This window comes from Carcharhinus amblyrhynchos, chromosome 31 (genome assembly GCF_965287045.1).
Source record: "Carcharhinus amblyrhynchos chromosome 31, sCarAmb.v2.hapA, whole genome shotgun sequence".
NCBI classification, from domain to species: Eukaryota; Metazoa; Chordata; class Chondrichthyes; order Carcharhiniformes; family Carcharhinidae; genus Carcharhinus; species Carcharhinus amblyrhynchos.
The window spans coordinates 7,042,323-7,064,055 of NC_137354.1; the positions used below are offsets into that span (position 1 = coordinate 7,042,323).

Here is a 21,733-nt window from a genome sequence, read left to right on the forward strand (position 1 = left end):
CAATCCACCTAACCTGCACATCTTTCGTGCATTAATCTCCCTAAGGATCTGAGGTGGCCACAGATCTGCAAACAGCAAACAATCTGCTGCATGTTAGTGCACAGCTGTGCGGTGCAATGTTAATGGTGAAGGAAATTGTCTGACAGAAAGTGCAGTTATGTCAGAGTGGGTACAGCATCTTCTTGCCCTATTATCTCCTGTCCCCCCTAGTCTGCAAGGCAGCTGCAAACCCTATCATGTGTGCCGTGTACCATTGAGGAGGTATCCAAGTGTCAGTCCCCATCTCCTGGTTGTGTTTAATCCTTTCAATTGGCTGCTGTGCTTGCATCTGGCCCAGTCAGGGGAGGCGGTAGCGTAGCGATATTGTCACTGGATTAGTAATCCAGGGACCCAGGGTAATGTTCCGGGGACCTGGGTTTGAATCCCACCATGACAGAGGGTGAAATTTGAATTCAGTAAACATCTTGGTGGCACAGTGGTTAGCACTGTTGCCTCGCAGCACCAGGGACCTGGGTTCAATTTGCAGTTTGGGTCACCGTCTGTGTGGAATTTGCACATTCTCCCCGTGTCTGCGTGTGTTTCCTTCAGGTTCTCTGGTTTCCTCCCACAGTTCAAAGATGTGTATGTTAGGTGGATTGGCCATGCTAACTTGCCCCTAAGTGCCACGGGGACTAGCTAGGGGTTGCATGGGTTTATGGGGATAGAACCTGGGTGAGATTGTGGTCGGTCAGACTTGATGGGCCAAATGGCCTCCTTCTGCACTGTAGGATTCTATCTATTAACCTATCTGGAATTTTAAAAAAAGGTCTAATGGTGACCATGGAACTGTTGGTGATTGTCAAAAAGTCCATCTGGTTTACTAGTGTCCTTTAGGGAAGGAAATCTGCTGTCCTTACCTGGTCTGGTCTACATGTGAACTCCAGCGCCACAGCAATGTGGTTGACTCTCAAATGCCCTCAGGGTCTAGCAGAAAATGCCAGTCCAGCCAGCGACACCCACATCCCCTGAATGAAAAGAAATCAGATGATTTGCATTTGAAGGTAGCATAGTGTGACAGATGCAGAAACTGGAACTGGAAAGAATCGGGATGTTGTGGAGAAAATTGAGGCGGGTCTGTTAAGGAGGCTTTTTGAGCACAGTGACTAATAAAGGCCACTTCCAGCGCTGAGGGGGGTGAGGGTGTTCTGTAGCGATAAGAACCGAGAGGTGGCCAATGACCATAACCCCTCTTGGAGCTGACAGTCACAATGCGAATGCTCACTAAAATAAACAAAATGGCATAGCCAAGGCGATTCCCAGGCTCTGTCTCCCACTGGCTGTTCTGGAAGTCAGGGACAAATGGCAATCACAGTTAAAGTTTATTTATTAGTGATACAAGTAGGTTTATATTAACGCTTCAATGAAGTTACTGTGAAAATCCCCAAGTCGCCACACTCTGGCACCTGTTTGGGTACACTGAGGGAGAATTTAGCATGGCCAATGCACCTAACCGACACATCTTTCATACTGTGAAAGGAAACTGGAGCACCGGAAGGAAACACCTGGTTAAATTTCTCGTGGTATGTGGAACAAACGCTCAAGTAACTGGACAATCCCTTAAAATACAGGACAGTTCATAGAATCCCGACTGTGCAGAAGGAGACTATTTGGCCCATCAAGCTTGAACCGACTCTCCAACAGAGATCACATCCAGGCCCTATCCCGGTAACCCCATGTGTTTACCCTGCCAATTTCCTGAGGGACACGAAGGGTCAATTTAGCGTGGCCAATTCCCCTAACCCATACATTTATGGACTGGAGGAAACGGGAGCACCTGGAGGAAACCCACGCATATGTAGGGAGAATGTGCAAAATCCACCCAGACAGCACGGTGGTTAGCACTGCTGCCTCATAGCACCAAGGAGCCAGGTTTGATCCCCGGCTTGGGTCACTGTCTGTGTGGAGTCTGCACGTACTCCCCATGTCTGCGTGGGTTTCCTCCGGATGCTTTTGTTTCCTTCCACAGTCTGAAAGATGTGTTGTTTAGATGCATTGGCCGTGCTAAATTCTCCCTCAGTGTAGCTGAACAGGCGCTGGAATGTGGCGATTAGAGGATTTTCACAGTAACTTCATTGCAGTGTTAATGTCAGCCTACTTGTGACACTAATCAATTAAGTTAAACACCCAAGGCTGGAATTGAACCCGAGTCCTTGGTGCTGTGAGGCAGCAGTGCTAACCTCTGTGCCACGTGGTTTTGAGGATGGGGTCAGAGTGGAGGAAGGGGTGGGTATTTGTGATATGGTATGGAAGCTAAACAAAGATTTCTACATATCCTTGACCCGAACAAAAGCTATGCAAATGTGAGAAACATCCTGAAGTCCAGGAGTTTCTGTTGTTTGGTGTTTACTCTTTATATCAGTCTTTATTTAATCTCTTACAGGATTGACAGTGGCTGACCTTGTGATGCCTTGGTAAGTAATAATGGAATATAAAACTATGTATTCATATCAACAATTCCCACTGCTTTGTCCATGGTTGCAGTCCACTTACATTTATGCATCTGGTTTCAACAAAGGATGCAAACAGCTAAGTAAAGTAACAGCGGCCCTTTAATGGAATGTGTTGGCAGCTGCAATGTATGATGATTGATGTGTGTTCCATAATAGATTATGTAAAGGACAATCAATGGCTGCATCGTCTTGATGTGAAAGATGATTGACTTGGCTCATTTAAGTAGACGCCAGGTGACAATGCGACGAGGCTAGAGTTGTTAGTCTGGAACCAGGCAAGCTGAAGAACCACGTTCAGTTGGAATATCAGTCTGGATAAAGCCACTTTTTTGATGTTGCACCAATATCATAGAACCCCTACAGTGCAGAGGAGGCCATTCGGCCCATTGCATCCAGTCTATTGAAGAGGCTTTTTGACTAACTCTCATGATGTAAAATAAAGGCCGCTTCCAGCATGAGGGGGCAGGGGATTTCTGTGACAAACCTAGAGGGGGCTGGTGACTATAATCCCTCCCTCCCGCCCCCCAGAGCCGACAGCCACAATGCGAATGTTTACAAAAACAAAGTAAAACAGTAAAAAGTCTGACAACACCAGGTTTACTGTGTTTACTCCAGTCCAACGCCGGCACATCCACATCATTACAAAAACAAACACAGAGGCATAGCCAATGAGATTCTGCACCAACAACAATCCTGCCCAAACCTCATCTCCGTAACCCCACGTATTTACATTGCTAATCTCCCTGACACCAAGGGGCAATTTAGCATGGCCAATCAACCTAACCAGCACATCTTTGGACTGTGGGAGGAAACTGGAGCATCTGGAGAAAACCCATGCAGACATGGGGAGAATGTGTAAACCCGTAGAATCATAGAGGTTGTCCATGCTGCCATTTTTTTTAACCACTAAACTAGTCCCACATTTGGCGCATATCCCTTTGTACCCATCTTACTCATGTAACTGTCTAAATGCTTTTTAAAAGACAAAATTCTACCCATCTCTATTACTACCTCTGGCAGCTCGTTCCAGACACTCACCACCCTCTGTGTGAAATAAATTCCCTTCTGGACACTTTTGTATTTCTCCCCTTTCACCTTAAACCTGTGGCTTCTAGTTTTAAACTCCTCACAGAGAGTGACCCAAGGCTGGGATTGAACCCGAGTCTCTGGCGCTGTGAGGCAGCAGTGCTAACCACTGTGCCACCCTTTAGGCTTTTAGGCTTTAATGAGACTTTAAACTAGGACCTTTGGGCTTCGATGAAAGTTCTACCAGTTGAGCCAAGCTGATGAAATAAAAGTAGTTTGAAAGCAGAACGCTGGACAGTCTGCAAACGGGCAGATTCTAGTATTTTGTGGATCTGTGTTGTTAATATTATGCAAAGTAGGCAGAGAAAACATGTGTCGCCATTTGAAAATTAGAGATCTGGATTCAGCAATGCTGGCCGTCCCACAAAAGCACCAAATTGGCCTACCTTTCACCACTGAACAACTGTTAGAGTGAGAGTCAAGTGGCCCCAAAGAGGGGCAAGATTGCTTTTGGAAGGTCAGTGTGGAGGAACTATTCTGCAGCACGCAGTTATGTTCACTGGAGCTCAAAAAGTGCTGTCAGTCCGAGACTGGGGTTGGATCAGAGCAATGCAAACAACAAATCAAAATAGCTAATCTAACCCTGAGTACAATGTCAGAAGATGAGATAACAGGCTGAAGGACAATCAAGATCCTGTTTTAGTGCGATTGTGGTCATGATGCTGTCTGGTGGTCAATAAAGCACTTTAAAAAGATTGAGACAGTCACTGCAGAGAATTATTATCCACTTCACAAACCATTAACATTAATGGCATACATTGTGGCGATATGTCAGGTGGAGCTTAACCAGCTCCACAATAGTGACTTATCCAGGGATCGTGGACATCACTGTATGGTAACTAATGAGGGTTGACTCAAGATAAACACAACTCAGAATAAGTCTGAAGGACTGCCATTTACAAAGTACCCTTCACCACAGCCTTCAAGTACTTCGTCTACAGTGTAGCTGTGATTGTTATTGTGTGGGCACTGAGCTGAACAATGGCCATTTTGTAGCACAGCAAGACCCACAATTGGGCGGCACGGTGGCAAGGTGGTTAGCACTGCTGCCTCACAGGGACCTGGGTTTGATTCCTGGCTTGGGTCACTATCCGTGTGGAGTTTGCACGTTCGCCACATGTTTGTGTGGGTTTCCTCCGGATACTCCAGTTTCCTCCCATATCCAGAGACGTGTGAGTTAGGTGGCTTGGGCGTGCCAAATTACCCCCTGGTGTCAGGAGGACTAGCTAGGGTAAATACATGGGATTATGGGGTAAAGCCTGGGTGGGATTGTGCTTGGTGCAGACTCGAATGGCTGAATGGCCTCCTTCTGCGCTGTAGGAGTCCTTGAAAGTGGAGTCACAGATGGACAGATTGGTGAAGAAGGCATTCAGCATGCTTGGTTTCATTGTCGGAATATTGAATACAGGTGTTGAGATGTCTTGTTGAAGTTGTATAAGACTTGGGAAGGCCACACTTGGAATACTGTGTGCAGTTCTGGTCACCCTATTATAGAAAAGATATTATTAAACTAGAAAGAATGCAGAGGAGATTTACTGGGATGCTACTGGAACTTGATGGTTTGAGTTATAAAGGAGAGGCCGGATAGATTGGGACTTTTTTCTGTGAAGGCTGAGGGGTAATCTTATAGAGGTCTATAAACAATGAAGGGCATAGATCAGCTAGGTAGTCAATATCTTTTCCCAAAAGTAGGGGAGTCTAGAGGGCATAGGTTTAAAGGGAGAGATACAAAAGTGTCCAGAGGGGCAATTTTTTCACACACAGGGTAGTGAGTGTCTGGAACAAGCTGCCAGAGGTAGTGGGAGAGGCGGGTACAATTTTGTCTTTTATAAAGCATTTAGACAGTTACATGGGTGTGGAGGGATATGGGCCAAATGCGGGCAATTAGGATTAGCTTTTGGGGTTTTAAAAACAAACCAATCTGGTTCACTAATGTCCTTTAGGGAAGGAAATCTGCCGTCTGTACCCAATCTGGCCTACATATGATTTCAGATCCATAGCAACGTGGTTGTCTCTATTGCCCCTGAAATGGCCTAGCAAGCTACTCAGTAAGGGCAACTAGGGATGGGCAATAAATGCTGGCTTAGCCAGTGACGCCCATGTCCGACAAAAAATAAAAAATATCCAATTCCTTATTCTGTTGAATTGACAGCACAGTGTGCCACACAGGTGCTGCCTATCAGTGCCAGGGACCCGGATTCAGTTCCGGCCTTGGGTGGTGGTTGCACGTTCTCCCCATGTCTGTATGGGTTTCCTCTAGGTGCTCCAGTTTTCTCCCACACTCCAAAGATGTGCAGGTTAGGTGCGTTGGCCGTGCTAAATTGCCCCTTAGTGTCAGGGGGATGAGCAGGGTAAATATGTGGAGTTATGGGATAGGGCCTGGGTGGGATTGTTGTTGGTGTAGACTCGATGGGCTGAATGGCCTTCTTCTGCACAGTAGGAATTCTATTGAATCTGTACCCTATCAGGCAATGCATTCCAAATCCAAACAATTTATTATATAAAAATATCCTGACGCCATTTCTGATTCTTTTGTACTCACGTATTCCTGAAGCAGTAATCAAAACGACAACGTATTTACGAAGAAATAACCACACCATCACACTTCAGCCAATAACAAACATGAATTAAAAAGCTAAATACTCGTCCAATGACATCATTCTTTATTTCCTGTTCCTAACATTTACAGTTCCAATTTTACGTAATTCTTTATCCAGCAAGCAAGGAACAGACTCCTCAGCGCACAGAGCAGCAATGAGAAAGCTGTCGTGATAAAGATCAGCATCAATTTAACAAAGGGCTAATGTATTTATTATTATTGTGAAAGAATCACTTAGAACCCCTACAGTGCAGAAGGAGGCCGTTGGCCTACTGAGCCTGCACCGACAACAATCCCACCCAAGCCCTATCCCCATAACCCCTTGTATTTACCCTGCGGTCTCCCTGACGCTAAGGGGTAATTTAGCACCTAACCAACACATCATTGGGATTTGGAGGAAATCGGAGCACCCAGAGGGAACCCATGTAGACATGGGGAGAGTGTGCAAACTCTACACAGACAGTCACCTAAACATGCAACTGAATCCGGGTCCCTGTGGCACTACGAGGCAGCAGGGCTGACCACTGGGCCACCGTGAGGTCCATGGTAAAAGATATTTATTTCTCAGACTGTGGACTCAATCCAAGCATATTGGACCATTGCACGCTGAACAATTCTTATTCTGTTTCCATACTGGTCAATTACCCGCCCTCTAGATTTATATGTTTAATTATTGTATTTTCTGCTGCTGAAATGAGTTCTCAATTTCCATGCCAGGAAGTTTTAGGCTGTCTGGATTTTAGCATATGAATTTCTAACGACATGGTGGCACCGTGATGGGGTGGCATGGTAGCACAGTGGTTAGCACTGCTGCCTCACAGCACCAGGGACCCGGGTTCAATTCCAGCCTTGGGTCACTGTCAGTGTGGAGTTTACACATTGTCCTCATGCCTCCGTGTGTTTCCTTCGGGTGCTCTGGTTTCCTCCTGCAGTCTAAAGATGTGCGGGTTAGGTGGATTAGCCATGCTAGATTGCCTCTCAGTGTCAGGGGAATTAGGAGGGTAAATATGTGGGGTTATGGAGATCGGACCTCGCTGGGATTGTTGTAGGTGCAGACTCGATGGGCCGAATGACCTCCTCTTGTACAATAGGGATTTTAACGCAGAATTCCTTAGTCCATTTTAATAGAGGATTGATGACTTCCCTTCAGATTACTCCTTCAGTGATTACTGACCAACCTTTCTACAAATCATTGACTCAGTTTTCAGAATGATATCTTCTTACAAACAGCCTAACCTCTCCAGCTTCCTGAGTCATGCCCCTTCAGATCAAACCAGTCCTTAATAGCCTTCTGAATGGTGCTCCCTTTGAATAAACTAAATGCTCCACAAGCCCCTGCAATGATTCTTCCTCTGAAACGAACCATTCTTGGCCAACTTGCGGATTGACCCTCCCACTGTGCAAGCCAGGCCTGCCCTCTTGACTGACCTCGTTCTGGTCAAGCCAAGCCTGACTGACTTCCCCTGAAATAGACCAGCCTTCTCATGGACCGGCCTCCTGAGTAACGCGCTTTAAATAAACCAAATGTTTGATGGTCCCTCTGCAACATCTATGAAATGAGATAACCTTTCATTGAATGGAACAAGAATAGAATATGTTGAACGAAATCAGCCAGTCAATCAGCATGTGTGGAGAGAACAGACCAGTTAATGCTTCAGGCAGAATCTTTTTTAGTTCAGAGATGATTGAGTGGCTGCATATTTCCAGCATTTTCTGTTTATTTCCCCCCAGTTTACAACACCTTTGCTTCTCAACCTTCCATTGGACCTCCTGAATAATGCTGTCTCTCAGAAAACTCACCCTTACCGAAGCCTCTTCAGTTTCTCCCTGATAAACCTGCACAACACACTCTGCGCATATTCTTCTGAATAACTAATGTAAACTGAGGTGGATTTGACAATTACACACACACACACACACGCACACACCGCTATGGAATCGGAGCGGGTGAAGGTCTGACAACGGAAATCTCCATTGACTTTGGGCGGGAGTCTCCAGTCGCACCCAAGCGAGGCTGGAAAATCCTGCCCGTGGATGCACACACACCCAGACACAAACACAAACACACACACACACACACACACACACACAAACAGACATAACAATTCAGCATAAGTCTTCCAGTCAACTCCTGCTACTTACTAATGAATCTCACTCCACGTAGAAGGTAATGGAAATTGATGTAAACAATATGTTGTTAATGTTCTCCCGAGCCTGAAATGTTGGTTTACTGTTCGTGGTGCAGGGTGAATCTTTTCTGATAACAGGCTGTGACGGTTTCATTAAGTTGATGAGCTCACACTTGACATTTGTCTTTTACGAGTGGAAGTGTTCCTTTATTTAGTCGATAAGCACTATTGCTAGTAGATGAAAAGTCAGACCATGGGTTCTTGGTAATCATTTTAGGGAATGGTGTTATCTAATGCAAGGATCTGTACGGGCAAACTCTCAACAGAGGGTGAACCGGCAACACAAGACTGGCATCGTCTCTTACAACACAATGGAACAACATTCCATTCTCTATTTAGTTGCCCCTTTCTCCCCCCCATCCCAATCCCCACAACTTTCCTCTTCTGTGTTTAAGTCCTTCTGTGGGACACATCATTCTTGGATGTTGAAGATTTTTAAAATATTATTCAGTCGTGGGACATGGGTGTTGCTGGCTGGCCTGCATTTATTGCCCATCTTTATTTGCCCTTGAGAATCTCTTGTCCTTGAGCTAAAATCTACTTCACGACTATTGAGTGTCCCAGAAGAAGCAACACTTTGTCAGCCCCCTCCTCTGTTTCTGGGGAAGCAGTTGACTTATCCTCAGTGCCTTAAAGGCAATTTGATGGCATTCAGGAGCTTGTCACTGCAGGCATAAGCCCGCCAGTTGGCTCCGATTGGCTTACTTTCTTCTATTCATCTGTGGGAAATGGACATTGGTGGCTGGCCAACGTTTGTTGCCCATCCCTAGTTGCCCTTAAGTTAGTTAACAGTCAACCACATTGCTGTAGCTCTGGAGTCACATGTAGGCCAGACCAGGTAAGGATGGCAGATTTCCTTCCCTAAGGGACATTAGTGAACCAGATGGGTTTTTCTGACAATCGACAATGGTTTCATGGTCATTAATAGATTCTTAATCCCAGACATTTTAAAATTGAATTCAAATTCCACCATCTGCCGTGGCGGGATTCGAACCCGGGTCCTCAGAACATTAGCTGAATTTCTGGATTAATAGCCTAGCAATAATACCACTCGGTCATCACCTCCCACTGACTGTCCATCAGTTTGGCTGTTTCATATTGGAATGTGTACAATGGGTAACGTGTGGCACACATATGGACGCTGTGATTTGTGATCTATCCTCAGGTTTGTTTTCATCATTGGTACGTCGGTGGCCCTTTCCTTTGGCGCCATGCTGCGCCGAGGTGTCCATCGCTTGCAGTTACTCCGAAAGCTAACCTGGAGAACTGTCATCCTGCTGCTGATTGGAGCTTTTTACATTAACTATAGCCCAACTGATGGTCCCTGTAAGTACATTTGATTTGATTTGATTTATTATTGTCACATGTATTAACATACAGTGAAAAGTATTGTTTCTTGCACGCTATACAGGAAAAACATACCGTTCATAGAGAAGGAAAGGAGAGAGTGCAGAATGTAATGTTACAGTTATGGCTAGGGTATAGAGAAAGATCAACTTAATGCAAGGTAAGTCCATTCAAAAGACTGACGGCAGCAGGGAAGAAACTGTTCTTGAGTTAGTTGGTACGTAACCTCAGACTTTTGTATCTTTTTCCCGAAGGAAAAAGGTGGAAGAGAGAATGTCTGAGGTGTGTGGGGTCCTTAATTATTCTAGCTGCTTTGCCGAGTCAGCAGGAAGTGTAGACAGAGTCAGTGGAACGGAGGTGATTTGCGTATGGATTGGGCTACATTTGTGAACTTTTGTAGTTCTTTTTCTAGTCTACATCAGCTCAGTCTTCTGGTCAGTGGCTATGCTGTTCTTACTGGAGTCAGCGCTCCCGGCTTTTGATACAGTCACAAAAGAAAAAATCTTGGTGTTTTCCACCCTTCCTGTAATGACTTCAGGCAGGCCATAGAGGTTGGCTCCGTGATTAAGGATCCAATTGATGGGCCAATCAGCAAATCTTGTATTTAATCAGGAATGTCAGTTCCTCTGGCACTCTCTAAGGTAAACTGCTGACTGATAGCACTCTGTGCACTGCTGTGGGAATTGTAAATGAAGGGATTTTGGTGAAGGGACTTCTACCTCCAAAGACTTATTACATTTCCCATGTAAGAATCTGAACTGAAATAATCTGTACCCGTGAGGTTTGCAGGTACGAAACACAAGGTCCCATTTATCACCCAGGGTCAGCTTTCCTGAGAAGGTGAGGATGGGCTTTCTCCCAATGGCATTAGATTGGGAATTCCAAAATATTTCAAGAGGACAGAACAATACTGGAATGGCGATTTGTGTCCTGCAGGTCAGAATGATGTACTACTTGGCTTGGAGGAGATGGCTCCCATCACATTACTTGGCCAGAATTTCACATTCTGTCGCAGTGAGCCTTTAAATTGGGCTGAGGGGTGGGGGAGAATGAAGGTGAAATTACAGGGACAGGATTCCCTCTGGGCTCCCGCCTGCCCTGATCTTGCAGTGATGTTACTCTGGGGTGGGCAAGAACTTAGACAGGGAGCTCATCCTTGCCCCAAATGATTGAACACAGAGCAAAGAAAAGGTCCTTCGGCCCTCCAAGCCTGTGCTGATTATGATGCCCTAACTAAACTAAAAAAAACCTTCTGCCCTTACTCATTACGTATCCCTCTGTTCCCTCCCTTTTCGTGTACTCATTCAGATGCCTGTTAAATGTTGCTAAAGTGCCTGCTTCCACCACCTCCTTTGGCAACACATACCAGGCACCCCACACTCTGCGTGAAAAACATTCCCTTCACATCTCCCTTAAACTTTCCTCCTTTCACCTTGAACCTGTATCCCCTTGTAATTGACACTTTCACCCTGGGAGAAATCCTCTGACTATCCAACCTGTCTACGCCTCTCATAATTTTGTAGACTTCTATCAGGTCTCCCCTCAGCCTCCATCTCTCCAGTGAAAACAGTCCTAGTTTATTCAACTGTCCTCATAGCCAACACCCTCAAGACCAGGCAACACCTCTTTACACTTTCTCCAAAGCTTCCACATTCTTCTGGTAGTGTGGCGACCAGAGCTTCACGCAGTACTCTAAATGCGGCCCAAACAAGGTTTTACGTAGCTGCAACATGATTTCCCAACTCTTGTACTCAGTGCCCTGGCTGATGAAGGCAAGCATGCCATATGCCTTCTTAATCACCTTAGCCACCTTGTGTTGCCACTTTTAGGGAACTGTGGATCTGCATGCCCAGATCCCTCTGTTTGTTAATGTTCCTCAAGGTTCTGCCATTTACAGTATAATTCACGCTTAAATTTGATCCTGCAAAACACGTTACCTTGCATTTATTCAGATTAAACACCATCGGCCCTTTCTATGCCCAGATCTCCAATCCATCTATCCCCTGTTGTATCCTCTGACAATCCCTGCCACTTTCAGCAATTCCACCAATCTTTGTGTCATCCACAAACTTAATGATCAAACCACCCACATTTTTTTCTAGCCAATTTATGTACACTACCAACAACAGACCTCCCAGCACTGATCCCTGTGGAACAGCAATAGCTACAGATCTCCATTCTGAAAAATCCCCTTCCACTGCTACTCCCTGTCTTCCATAACGCAGTTCTGTACCCATCTAGCCAGCCTAATTAGCTCACTAATTAGATGACGAGGCATTTGGCTACCTTAAGAGATTCCATTTGATTTCAGATTTAGCTTTTGTACCACTCTTCCATGTGGGATCTTGTCAAACATCTTGCTAAAGTCCATATAAACTACATCCATAGCCCTTCCCTCATCAATTTTCTTTGTCACCTCTTCAAAAAGCTCAATCAAGTTGGTGAGGCATGACGTTCCCTGCACAAAACTGTGTTTCCAGTCACTAACTAGTTCATTTTCTTCCAAATGTGTATATATTTCCTGTCCCTTAGTATCTTGTCCAAAAGCTTCCCCACCACTGATGTCAGGCTCACTGGCCTATAACTTCCTGCATTGTCCTTGCTTCCTTTCTTAAACAAGGGAACAACGTTGGCTATTCTCCAGTCCTCTGGGACCTCGCCTATGGTCAAAGGGGATGTGAAGATATCTGTTAAGGCCCCATCTATTTTTTCCCTTGCCTCCTGCAGTAACCTGGGAGAGATCCCATCTGGCCCTGGGGACTTGTCTACCTTAATGTAATTTAGGATACCCAGCACTTCCTCCTTCGATATATTGACATTTTCTAGAGCATTCACACACGTATCCCTGACCTCAACATCCGTCCTGTCCTTCTGCTTGGTGAATACTGGCCAAATGATGACCTGTTAAGTGCTGTTTTCCATCTAGCCTTAAATTTTAGGTTGTTGTGTGGATTGAGGCTGAGTGGGGGAAATCTCTGCCATTGATGGGTGGAGTGAATATTTAAGATGGTAGATAGGGTGTTAATCGTGTGGCGGCTTTGTGCTGGATGGTGTTGAGCTTGCTGAGTGTTTTAGCAGCTGCGACCATCCAGCAAAGTGCAGAATATTCCATCACACATGTGCCTTGTAGATTCTGTGGTAGGGCAGGTCCAACAGTGCCGCACCTGAACATATCACCCATGATAAGTCTCTGATAAAAGAGCTTAACACAGACATTATTGGTAAAGAGGGGACACTGCCATTGTTCTCCTTACATAGGAACTAGGAACAGAAGTAGGCAAGTTCAGCCCTTCGAGCCTGCGCCTCCATTCAATCAGATCATGGCTGATGTCTCTCTGGTCTCAAATCCACCTCCCCACCTGTTCCCTATATCCTGTAAACCCTTTGTTTATTAGAAATATATCTATCTCCTTCTTGAAACCATTCAATGATTCAGATTCCATCGCGCTATGGGGCTGCGAGTTCCACAAATTCACCATCCTCTGCGAGAAGTAGTTTGATTTGATTTGATTTGATTTATTATTGTTACATGTATTAACATACAGTGAAAAGTATTGTTTCTTGCACGCTTTACAGGCAAAACATGCCGTTCATAGAGAAGGAAACGAGAGAGTGCAGAATGCAGTATTACAGTCATAGCTAAGGTGTAGAGAAAAATCAACTTAATGCAAGGTAGGTCCATTCAAAAGTCTGACAGCAGCAGGGAAGAAGCTGTTCTTGAGTCGGTTGGTCCGTGACCTCTGACTTTTGTATCTTTTTCCTGAAGAAGAAGGTGGAAGAGAGAATGTCCAGGGTGCGTGGGGTCCTTAATTATGTTGGCTGCTTTGCCGAGGTAGTGGGATGTGTAGTCAGAGTCAATGGATGGGAAGCTAGTTTGCCTAATGGTTTGGGCTACATCTCAGTTTTAAATCTATTGCCTCTCAACCTATACCTGTGCCCCATAAGAGGAAACATTTGGTCTACACTTACTTTATCAATCCCTTTTAAAATTTCATATACCTTGATCAGTTCCCCTCTCATCCTTCTTGGGCTCTCATCGAGTACAAGCCCAAACTGTTCAATCTCTCCTCATACATCAACTCTTTCATTACCTTGAGATTACTTATTGCTACACTGCAGCAAACCATCCAAGGGTTGCAGCAGCCATTTGTGGAGAGAAGTGCAGTCAGTGACCTCTCTTGAGTATGGACAATGGATGGACAATGGGTGTTCATGACCAACTTGTAAGAGGGGGACATAAGTTAGGAACATTGAGCTTTGTACCTTGGGGGTTCAAGGAAGGGAAAACCAGTGGAGTAGATTACAGGCTCAAAAAGAACCTGCCTGATTATGGGCACACAATTCTCTCTGCCCAACTGGTGGAAGGTGAGATAATTCTCTTACTGAGGTCTTCACCAGAATTCAGGCATGGAGGCAAACGGGCCAGGATTTTCACTTCTCATTCTCCCAAAGCTATGTTCCAGACTAGCTGTCGCTCAACATTACTGCAAGACTAAAGACATTGCTGACTCGCCTCTTCCAGACAAACATTATGTTATCAATGTCAGACATTCCAAAGTGGCTACTTTGGTCTGCAGCACTCCACATTAACATGCCATTATTGTACCTCACTCAGCGGAAAAGATAGCTCAGTAATCCAGTTTGAAAAAAATATTACTAGCAATAATCTGATTCAGAGAATTCTTGTGAATTATGATCAAATCACTCCAAATATTTGATACCAGACAGTCATACGATTTAATGGAAGTCCCAAGGGCAGCAGTACATTCTCGCAGTGAAGCTAAACTCCTTTTAAAGGCTGCCATCTCTTTCTCTGATATCTCAGACCTGGAAACTGGTTCACGCTCACATCTAGGCGAGAACTCACTGACTACCAGGTGGTTCTCATGCCAGGACACAAGAACCCCAGGCTGAAATTGGTCCCCTTGCATCATCGATGATGTGAATGGCATGGTGGTAATGCCATGCATGCCCCACGAGGCAGTGCATTGCCAGCAAAGGACAGGAAGATCATCTGGTGAGGAAATGGGCATTGCAACTATGACCAGTTCAGGATGACAGGGGTGTGGAGACTTGCGATGGGGTGGCACAGGAATTGGGGGGGGTGGGGAGGTGTGTGGGAGGCTGCCCAGATACATAAGACCATAAGATATGAGCAGAATTTGACCATTCAGCCCATCGAGTCTGCTCCGCTATTCGATCATGGCTGAAAAGTTTCTCACCGCATTTCCCCCGTAACCTTTGATCCCCTTACCATTCAAGAACCTATCCACCTCTGTCTTAAGTACGCTCAATGACCTTGCCTCTTCTGTGGCAATGAATTCAATGACCCATTATCCTGGTATCAAATCTGGAGGGGCGTTGATTCACCAGGATGTCGTCAGGATTGGAAAGATATAGTTAGGCCTCAACCCTGTCTCACATCAGCGTTTTCTGCGTGGTTTGTGAAGTCACGTAAGTGCTCCTGCACCATGTGCTTTAAGCTGTGACTACATCATTTACATTGCAGCAGGGGGTGATGCTGATTTCCCCCGGTATTGGTCCCTGGGGATACAGCTTCTGTTAGATTTTCAGAGATGGGCTGGATTTATCTGCTTCTCACGTCTGAGGCTGTGTGAAGGGTATTGTCGGTGGAGTGTTAAAGGGGGAGGGGAGGTGATGGGTGGGTGATACAGTCTGGCTACCTAAAGGACCTCCAACGCATTAACCAACCCTTGTTTGGTACACGGCATGCTCAAGAGCTATGCATGGTCATTGAAGCTAGACTGTGTGTGTGGCCAAGTTGAATTAACTGGCATCAAATAACTGCTGCGCTTTTTCACAGCAACGCTTTCTCCCCCCCCTAAACTTCTCTGACAGAAATTGCATCTGTGAATGTTATGGAGGGTGCAATATAGTGTACATCTCCCAGTAAAGATGGTTTTTAATTAAGTAATGAGCTGATTTTAATAAATCTCTCGCCAAGAGTGCATCCAAGCTCAGGGTTAATTCTCTCTCGAAGTAATGATTTATACGCTGCTGATGTGCTTGTTCTGTCACATCCAGAGTGCTGACCGCATTTAATCACCGGAGCTATTTTGTTTAAGCGTTTTTCCTTTGTGTTGTTTTAGAATTAGCAGTGAGGCTTGAAAGGCCTCGATCTTCCAATCCAGCTCTCCATCGACACCCCTGTCAAAAGTCTGATTGATAGCGCTCGTCGTGAAGGGTTAGTGGACTATAGTGGTCGCACGCACAAAAAAGAAATGGTTTAGGATACATTAGCAGACAAGAGTTTCCCAGCCATTGAATCTATAGTTCAATGTTGATAAAAGAGCTGCAATGTTGCAACTGTTGTGTTTGATGACGAGGATATGGGTTTGCATTGATGCCAAACATGTCTCTTTCCTGCCGTACTCAGAGGCTGGTGCCCCTTCAGCAGATTCCCTTTATTTCCCAACTCAATTCCACTCTCAAGAGTGCTTCCAAGGCAGAATCTGGAGTGTAGTACACACGACTCTCCCACTTTTATAGACGGGTGAAGCTCCCTGTTTGGGCAGCTATCAATCCCTCAGTCAGGGAGCTCATACTCGCAGCGGCCCACCTGATGGGCCTCGTTGAAGTCCTTACACTTCCCAGCAGCACCGACCGACTAACCCTCAGAAAACAAATCTCCAATAACAGACACTCAGAATTTGACTTGTGCAGCCTGAGTCACTCTGGTCATTGGCCTCGGAATTGCATGTAAAAATATCACACTCGCTCACCCAAAAGAGGCGCTAACTGTTTCCAAATGTTGGAGAAAACTATAATAAACAAAGCTGTTAAAGTTCACAATGCAGTTCATGGCTTTGTGTGTCATCATGTGTGAAGCATGGTTAGAAAAAACATCATTAGGAACAGAATAAACCAACTGTAAGTGACCAATATTCTATTAAAGTGGAACATACATTAGGCTGCCACTGTTGCAGGCAGTAACTTAGCAAGTGTGAATGATAAGCATAGAAACCTACATTTCCCCATCTTTCTCGCAATGTATTTGAATCCCCATTGTTTTCCTTAAGCCCAAGGCACAAAATTATTTCAAGTTAACAGCCTAACATTGAATTCCGACTCTGACAGACCATCTTACCTGGTCCCTATCCCCATATTCATCAAGCTAATCCCCCTAACCTTACACATCTTGGAAGACTAAGGGGTAATTTAGCATGGCCAGTCCACCTAAACTGCATATCTTTAGACTGTGGGAGCAAACTGGAGCACCAGGAGGAAACCCACACAGACACAGGGATAATGTGAGGATTCCGCACTGACAGTGACCCTAGCCAGGAATCAAACCCAGGTCCCTGGTGCTGTGAAGCAGCAGTGCTAACCACATAAGTTCAATCATAATATTATCTCCAGTGTTGGTGACACTGTGATTCCCACTAGCCACAGGGTTTTGGGGCTTGCTGTTGTTGGCACAACCAATGGATATTTTAACTTTTCAATTTTTTAAGTCCAGTTGTGGCCATCTATGGAATTTGTTTGCGTAAATCACAGTTACTAAGTTACATTACCACTAGTGTTAAACGTTATGTGTTCTGGAGCCTACAAAAGCCAACTTTTACCTTGGAGACTAATTGCTCATTCTGGCGGTTTGTTGGCTTAGCTTCCCTTCCTCCCCCAAAGTGTTCATGTTTTTTCACTCCCAGTAAAAAGGCCATAAGCCTCTCTTAACTTGAGGTGAGAGGGAGGAGACTGGCTTGAGGCCTGAACAATGCTTAATCCTCTCCGTGCAGCTGCTTGGTTGCGAGCAGTGGAGAGGCTTGCAGGTCATAGAGAACTTGAGAGAGATGCTCTTGGGGGTTTTAGCCCCTGGTAGACTTTACCTTGGACCAATTGCCTTTGATGAAGTTCCAAACTATGCACAGCTCCAAGAAGACATCTGTTCTGGTGAAGGAACAGACACAATTTGGATCAGGACAAGAGCATTAGAGCTTCTAGCCCACCCTTATGAACCTCCTATTGCATTCTTTTTCTATACATTCGAGGGACATGAGCGTCATTGGCTGGCTGGCTGGTATTTATTGCCTGTCCGTAGTTGCCCAAGGTCAGTCGAGAGTCAACCATATTGCTGTGGCTGTGGATTCACGTGTAGGCCAGCCTGGGCCAGGGCGACAGATTTTCTTCCCTAAAGGACATTGGTGAACCAGATGAGTTTTTCAGACGATTGGTCATCAGTAGATTCTTAATTCCAGATATTTTTTATTGAATTCATATTCCACCAGCTGCCATGGTGGGATTCGAACCTGGGTCCCCAGAACATTAGCTGAGTTTCTGGATTAATACACTAGCGATGATATCACTAGGCTATCGCCTCAACTGGATTCATGATCCAACTGCCCTATCACCCTCTTACAATATGTGGCATATTCTTTCATGGTTGTAGGAGGACCTTGAATACATTTCCCATGTGACCATTGTTCATGTACTTGCCTTGGTAATATACGCCAATAACTTGTGAGGATAGAGGCATCATTATCCGATGGCAATTCCGGTATTGGAACAAAGACAGCAAATGCTCGGAATAATTGGTAGGTCAGGCAGCATCATCTATGGTGAGAGAAGAAGATTTACTGGGCAGGATTTTACAGCCTTGCTTGAGCTAGATCGTAAAATCCCGTCTGAGGCCAATGGAGATTTCCATTCTGGGAATCGGGGTGGGTGAGGTGGTCGAATGTCGGCCAACATTTTAGGTCTGTAATTTTTCCTCAGAACTAATGCAATTCTGTCTTTACCTGGTGATGGTCAAGAATGGAATGCTGGCTAATTGGTTCTTCCCAAGCTTTGGTAATTGGAGGCCAGTTGTTGCAGCTTTACTACCATTGCTGACAAAGATGCAGGGAGGCTGGAAGAACAGGCCCTAACGGCACCATGTTGTAGGTTCATGAGTGCTTGTAGGAACTCAGTCAGCACATAACTGGAGAGTAGTAAAATCAGTGACACATCACCTCATGGGCTGACAAGTGGCAAGTAACATTCGCGCTACAGTAATGCCAGGCAATGACCATCCCCAATAAGAGGCATTCTAACCACTGCCCCTTGACATTCAATGGTGTTATCATCATTGAATACCCCACTGTCAATGTCCTTGGGGTTACCATTGACTAGAAACTCATCTGGACTCACCATGTAAACACAATGGGGCAAATTTTCCCTTCTCTCTCTCCACGGGAATCGGAGTGGGTGAGGGGCAGACCATGAAGAGGTCCGTTCACCTCAGGCGGGATTTTTCGTTTTAGAGACAAGAGCAGTCATAAAATCCTGTTCAGTAGCTACAAGAATAGGTCAGAGGCTGGGAAAACTGCAGTGAGTAACTCACCTCCTAACTCCCCAAAGCCTATCCAGCAACTACAGAGCACAAGTTAGGAGTGTGATGGAATACTCCCCACTTGCCTGGATGGGTACAGCTCCAGCAACACTCAAGAAGCTTGACAGCATCCAAGACAAAGCAGACCACTTGATTGGCACCACATCCACAAATGTCCACTCCCTCCACCACCAATGCTCAGTGATACTACCTTCACAATACAGTGCAGCAATTCACCGAAGGTTTTTAGACAGTAACTTTCAAACCCACGACAACTTCCATCTAGAAGGACAAGAGCAGCAGACACATGGGATATACCACCTGCAAGTTCCTCTCCAAGTACACCACCATCCTGATTTGGAAATATCACCGCTCCTTTACAGGCGTCGGGTCAAAATCCCTCCCTAATGGGTCAACCCCCAGAACATCGACTGCAGTGATTCAAGAAGGCAGCTCACCACCACCACCTTCTCAAGGGCAACTAGGGATGGGCAATAAATGCTGGCCAGCCATCAATGCCCATGTCCCATAGTGAGTTGGGTCTTCAATTTGTAACCCAGTTACATTCAAATATACTTCAGTGCCTCAATGGAAGGTTATAACATCACTCTTTCTTCCTAACAGTTTCATGGGAAAGGGCCAGAATCCCTGGGGTCCTGCAGCGACTTGGATTCACGTATTTTGTGATTGCTCTGATGGAGACTTGTGCCACCAAGGAACTGAAGCAATACATGGTGAGAAATCCTTTGCGATGGCACACCAATCAACACTGCCGATGGGATATTGTTGTGTTCAATAGTTCATTCTTTGATTTTGTGTGCCTGTTGACTGACCTCGTGCAGTGTGCCATCAGTTGAGCCTTTGGGTGATGTGGTTACAGAGAAAGAAAAACTGGAAGTAAGCTGTGAGTTGCAGGTTTTTAAAAAAATAAGCTTTTGTAATAAAGTCCTGCTCATACAACACTGCGTCATGTCTGCATATCTTCAAGATACCAAGTGCAACGATCTTGCAACCTGGCATTCCAGCAGAAACAATCAGATGGGCGGTTAGTTATTGGTCACAACCTTAGACACCTCTCTGACAGGTGTCACAAAATAAAACCTCGATCATCTAGAATCTCGATTTTGTCATAATTCACAACAAAACTCCTGAATTTTACTGATTTGATTTGATTTATTATTGTCACATCTATTGGGGTACAGTGAAAAGTTTCTTGCGCGCTATATAGGCAAAGCACACCGTTCATAGAGAAGGAAAGGAGAGAGTGCAGAATGTAGTGTTACAGTCATAGCTAGCCTGGAGAGAAAGATCAACTTCATGTAAGATAGTTCCTTTCAAAAGTCTGATAGCAACAGGGAAGAAGCTGTTCTTGAATTGGCTGATACATGACCGCAGACTTTTGTATCTTTTTCCCGATGGAAGAAGGTGGAGGAGAGAATGTCCAGGGATGTGTGGGGTCCTTAATTATGCTGGCTGCTTTTCCGAGGCAGTGGGAAGTGTAGACAGAGTCATTGGATGGGAGGCTGGTTTGCGTGATGGACTGGGCTACATTCATAACACTTTGTAGTTTTTTGCAGTCTTGGTCAGAGCAGGAGCCATACATAGCTGTGATATACCTGGAAAGAATGCATTCTATGGTGCGTCTGTAAAAATTGGTGAGGGCCGTAGTGGGCATACCAAATTTCCTTATTCTTTTGAGAAAGTAGAGGCACTGGGGAGTTTTCTTAACACAGTGTTGGAATAGGGGAACCAGGACAGGTTGTTGATGATCGGGACACCCGCAACACACTGCACCCTACAGCCCATCTGATGTGATACCATTGTCCATCTTTCTTTTAGTCTTGCATGTATGTGCATGTTTCAATTTCATAACTTCTATCTCCTCATACACTTTTGCATGTTGTGATTTTACCCTCAGGATTGCATTTGGGCTCCTGTCAGGGATATTTTGATCTACTGGCCCGAATGGATATTCATGCTTTTACTGGAAACATTGTGGCTCTGCCTCACCTTTCTGCTACCTGTCCCAGGATGCCCCAGGTAAGCCCAGTAGAGTAACTAGCTTTGCTTTTGGGTGTAAACTTTCCCTGTGGTGGCTATTCAATCAGCACGTGGGGCAGCACGTTGGCAAAGTGGTTAGCACTGCTGCCTCACAGCGCCAGGGACCCAGGTTTTCTCCAGATGCTCCAGTTTCCTCCCACAGTCCAAAGATGTGCAGGTTAGGTGGATTAGCCCTTACTGTTGGCGATTAGTCGGGTAAATTTGAGTTATGGGATAGGGCCTGGGTGGAATTGTGGTTGCTGCAGACTCGATGGGCTGAATGGCCTCCTTTTGCACTGTAGGGATTCTATGATTCTCATTCTTCAAAACTCCAACAGATATAGGCCTAACCTATGTGACCATCTGTCCGTGCACAGAATGATCCCATGTGTAGAGCAAATGATTTTGGTGTTGATGGGAGTTTGGAGGTTAAGGAGTAAAAGTTGGCCAGGAGAACTTGCTGCTCCTTGTCCAGTGCTGTGGAATCTTCCAGACTCACCTGAAGAGCCTGGGATTGGTTAGCTAGCTTAGATTGGAGCGTGTAAGGTACCTTTCGGATGCTTACTCAATGGACAGGCTTAACTGAAAGGGGCCTTTGATTGGTCGGTGGACAAACTTGCAGTTGTCTGTGAGCCACTCAGCAGGAGGTCTCAGT

General features: G+C 45.4%; 1 protein-coding gene across 1 annotated transcript in view; it reads left to right on the plus strand.

The window, feature by feature from the left end:
• Window positions 1-21,733, plus strand: part of LOC145360392 (heparan-alpha-glucosaminide N-acetyltransferase) — a 228,371-nt gene that overhangs the window by 162,892 nt on the left and 43,746 nt on the right. Inside the window, exons 10-13 of the mRNA XM_080215588.1 lie at window positions 2,420-2,450; window positions 9,529-9,689; window positions 19,663-19,772; window positions 20,957-21,078. Of these exons, the coding sequence (XP_080071714.1) occupies window positions 2,420-2,450; window positions 9,529-9,689; window positions 19,663-19,772; window positions 20,957-21,078 (424 nt within the window). The remainder of the gene's footprint in view (window positions 1-2,419; window positions 2,451-9,528; window positions 9,690-19,662; window positions 19,773-20,956; window positions 21,079-21,733) is intronic.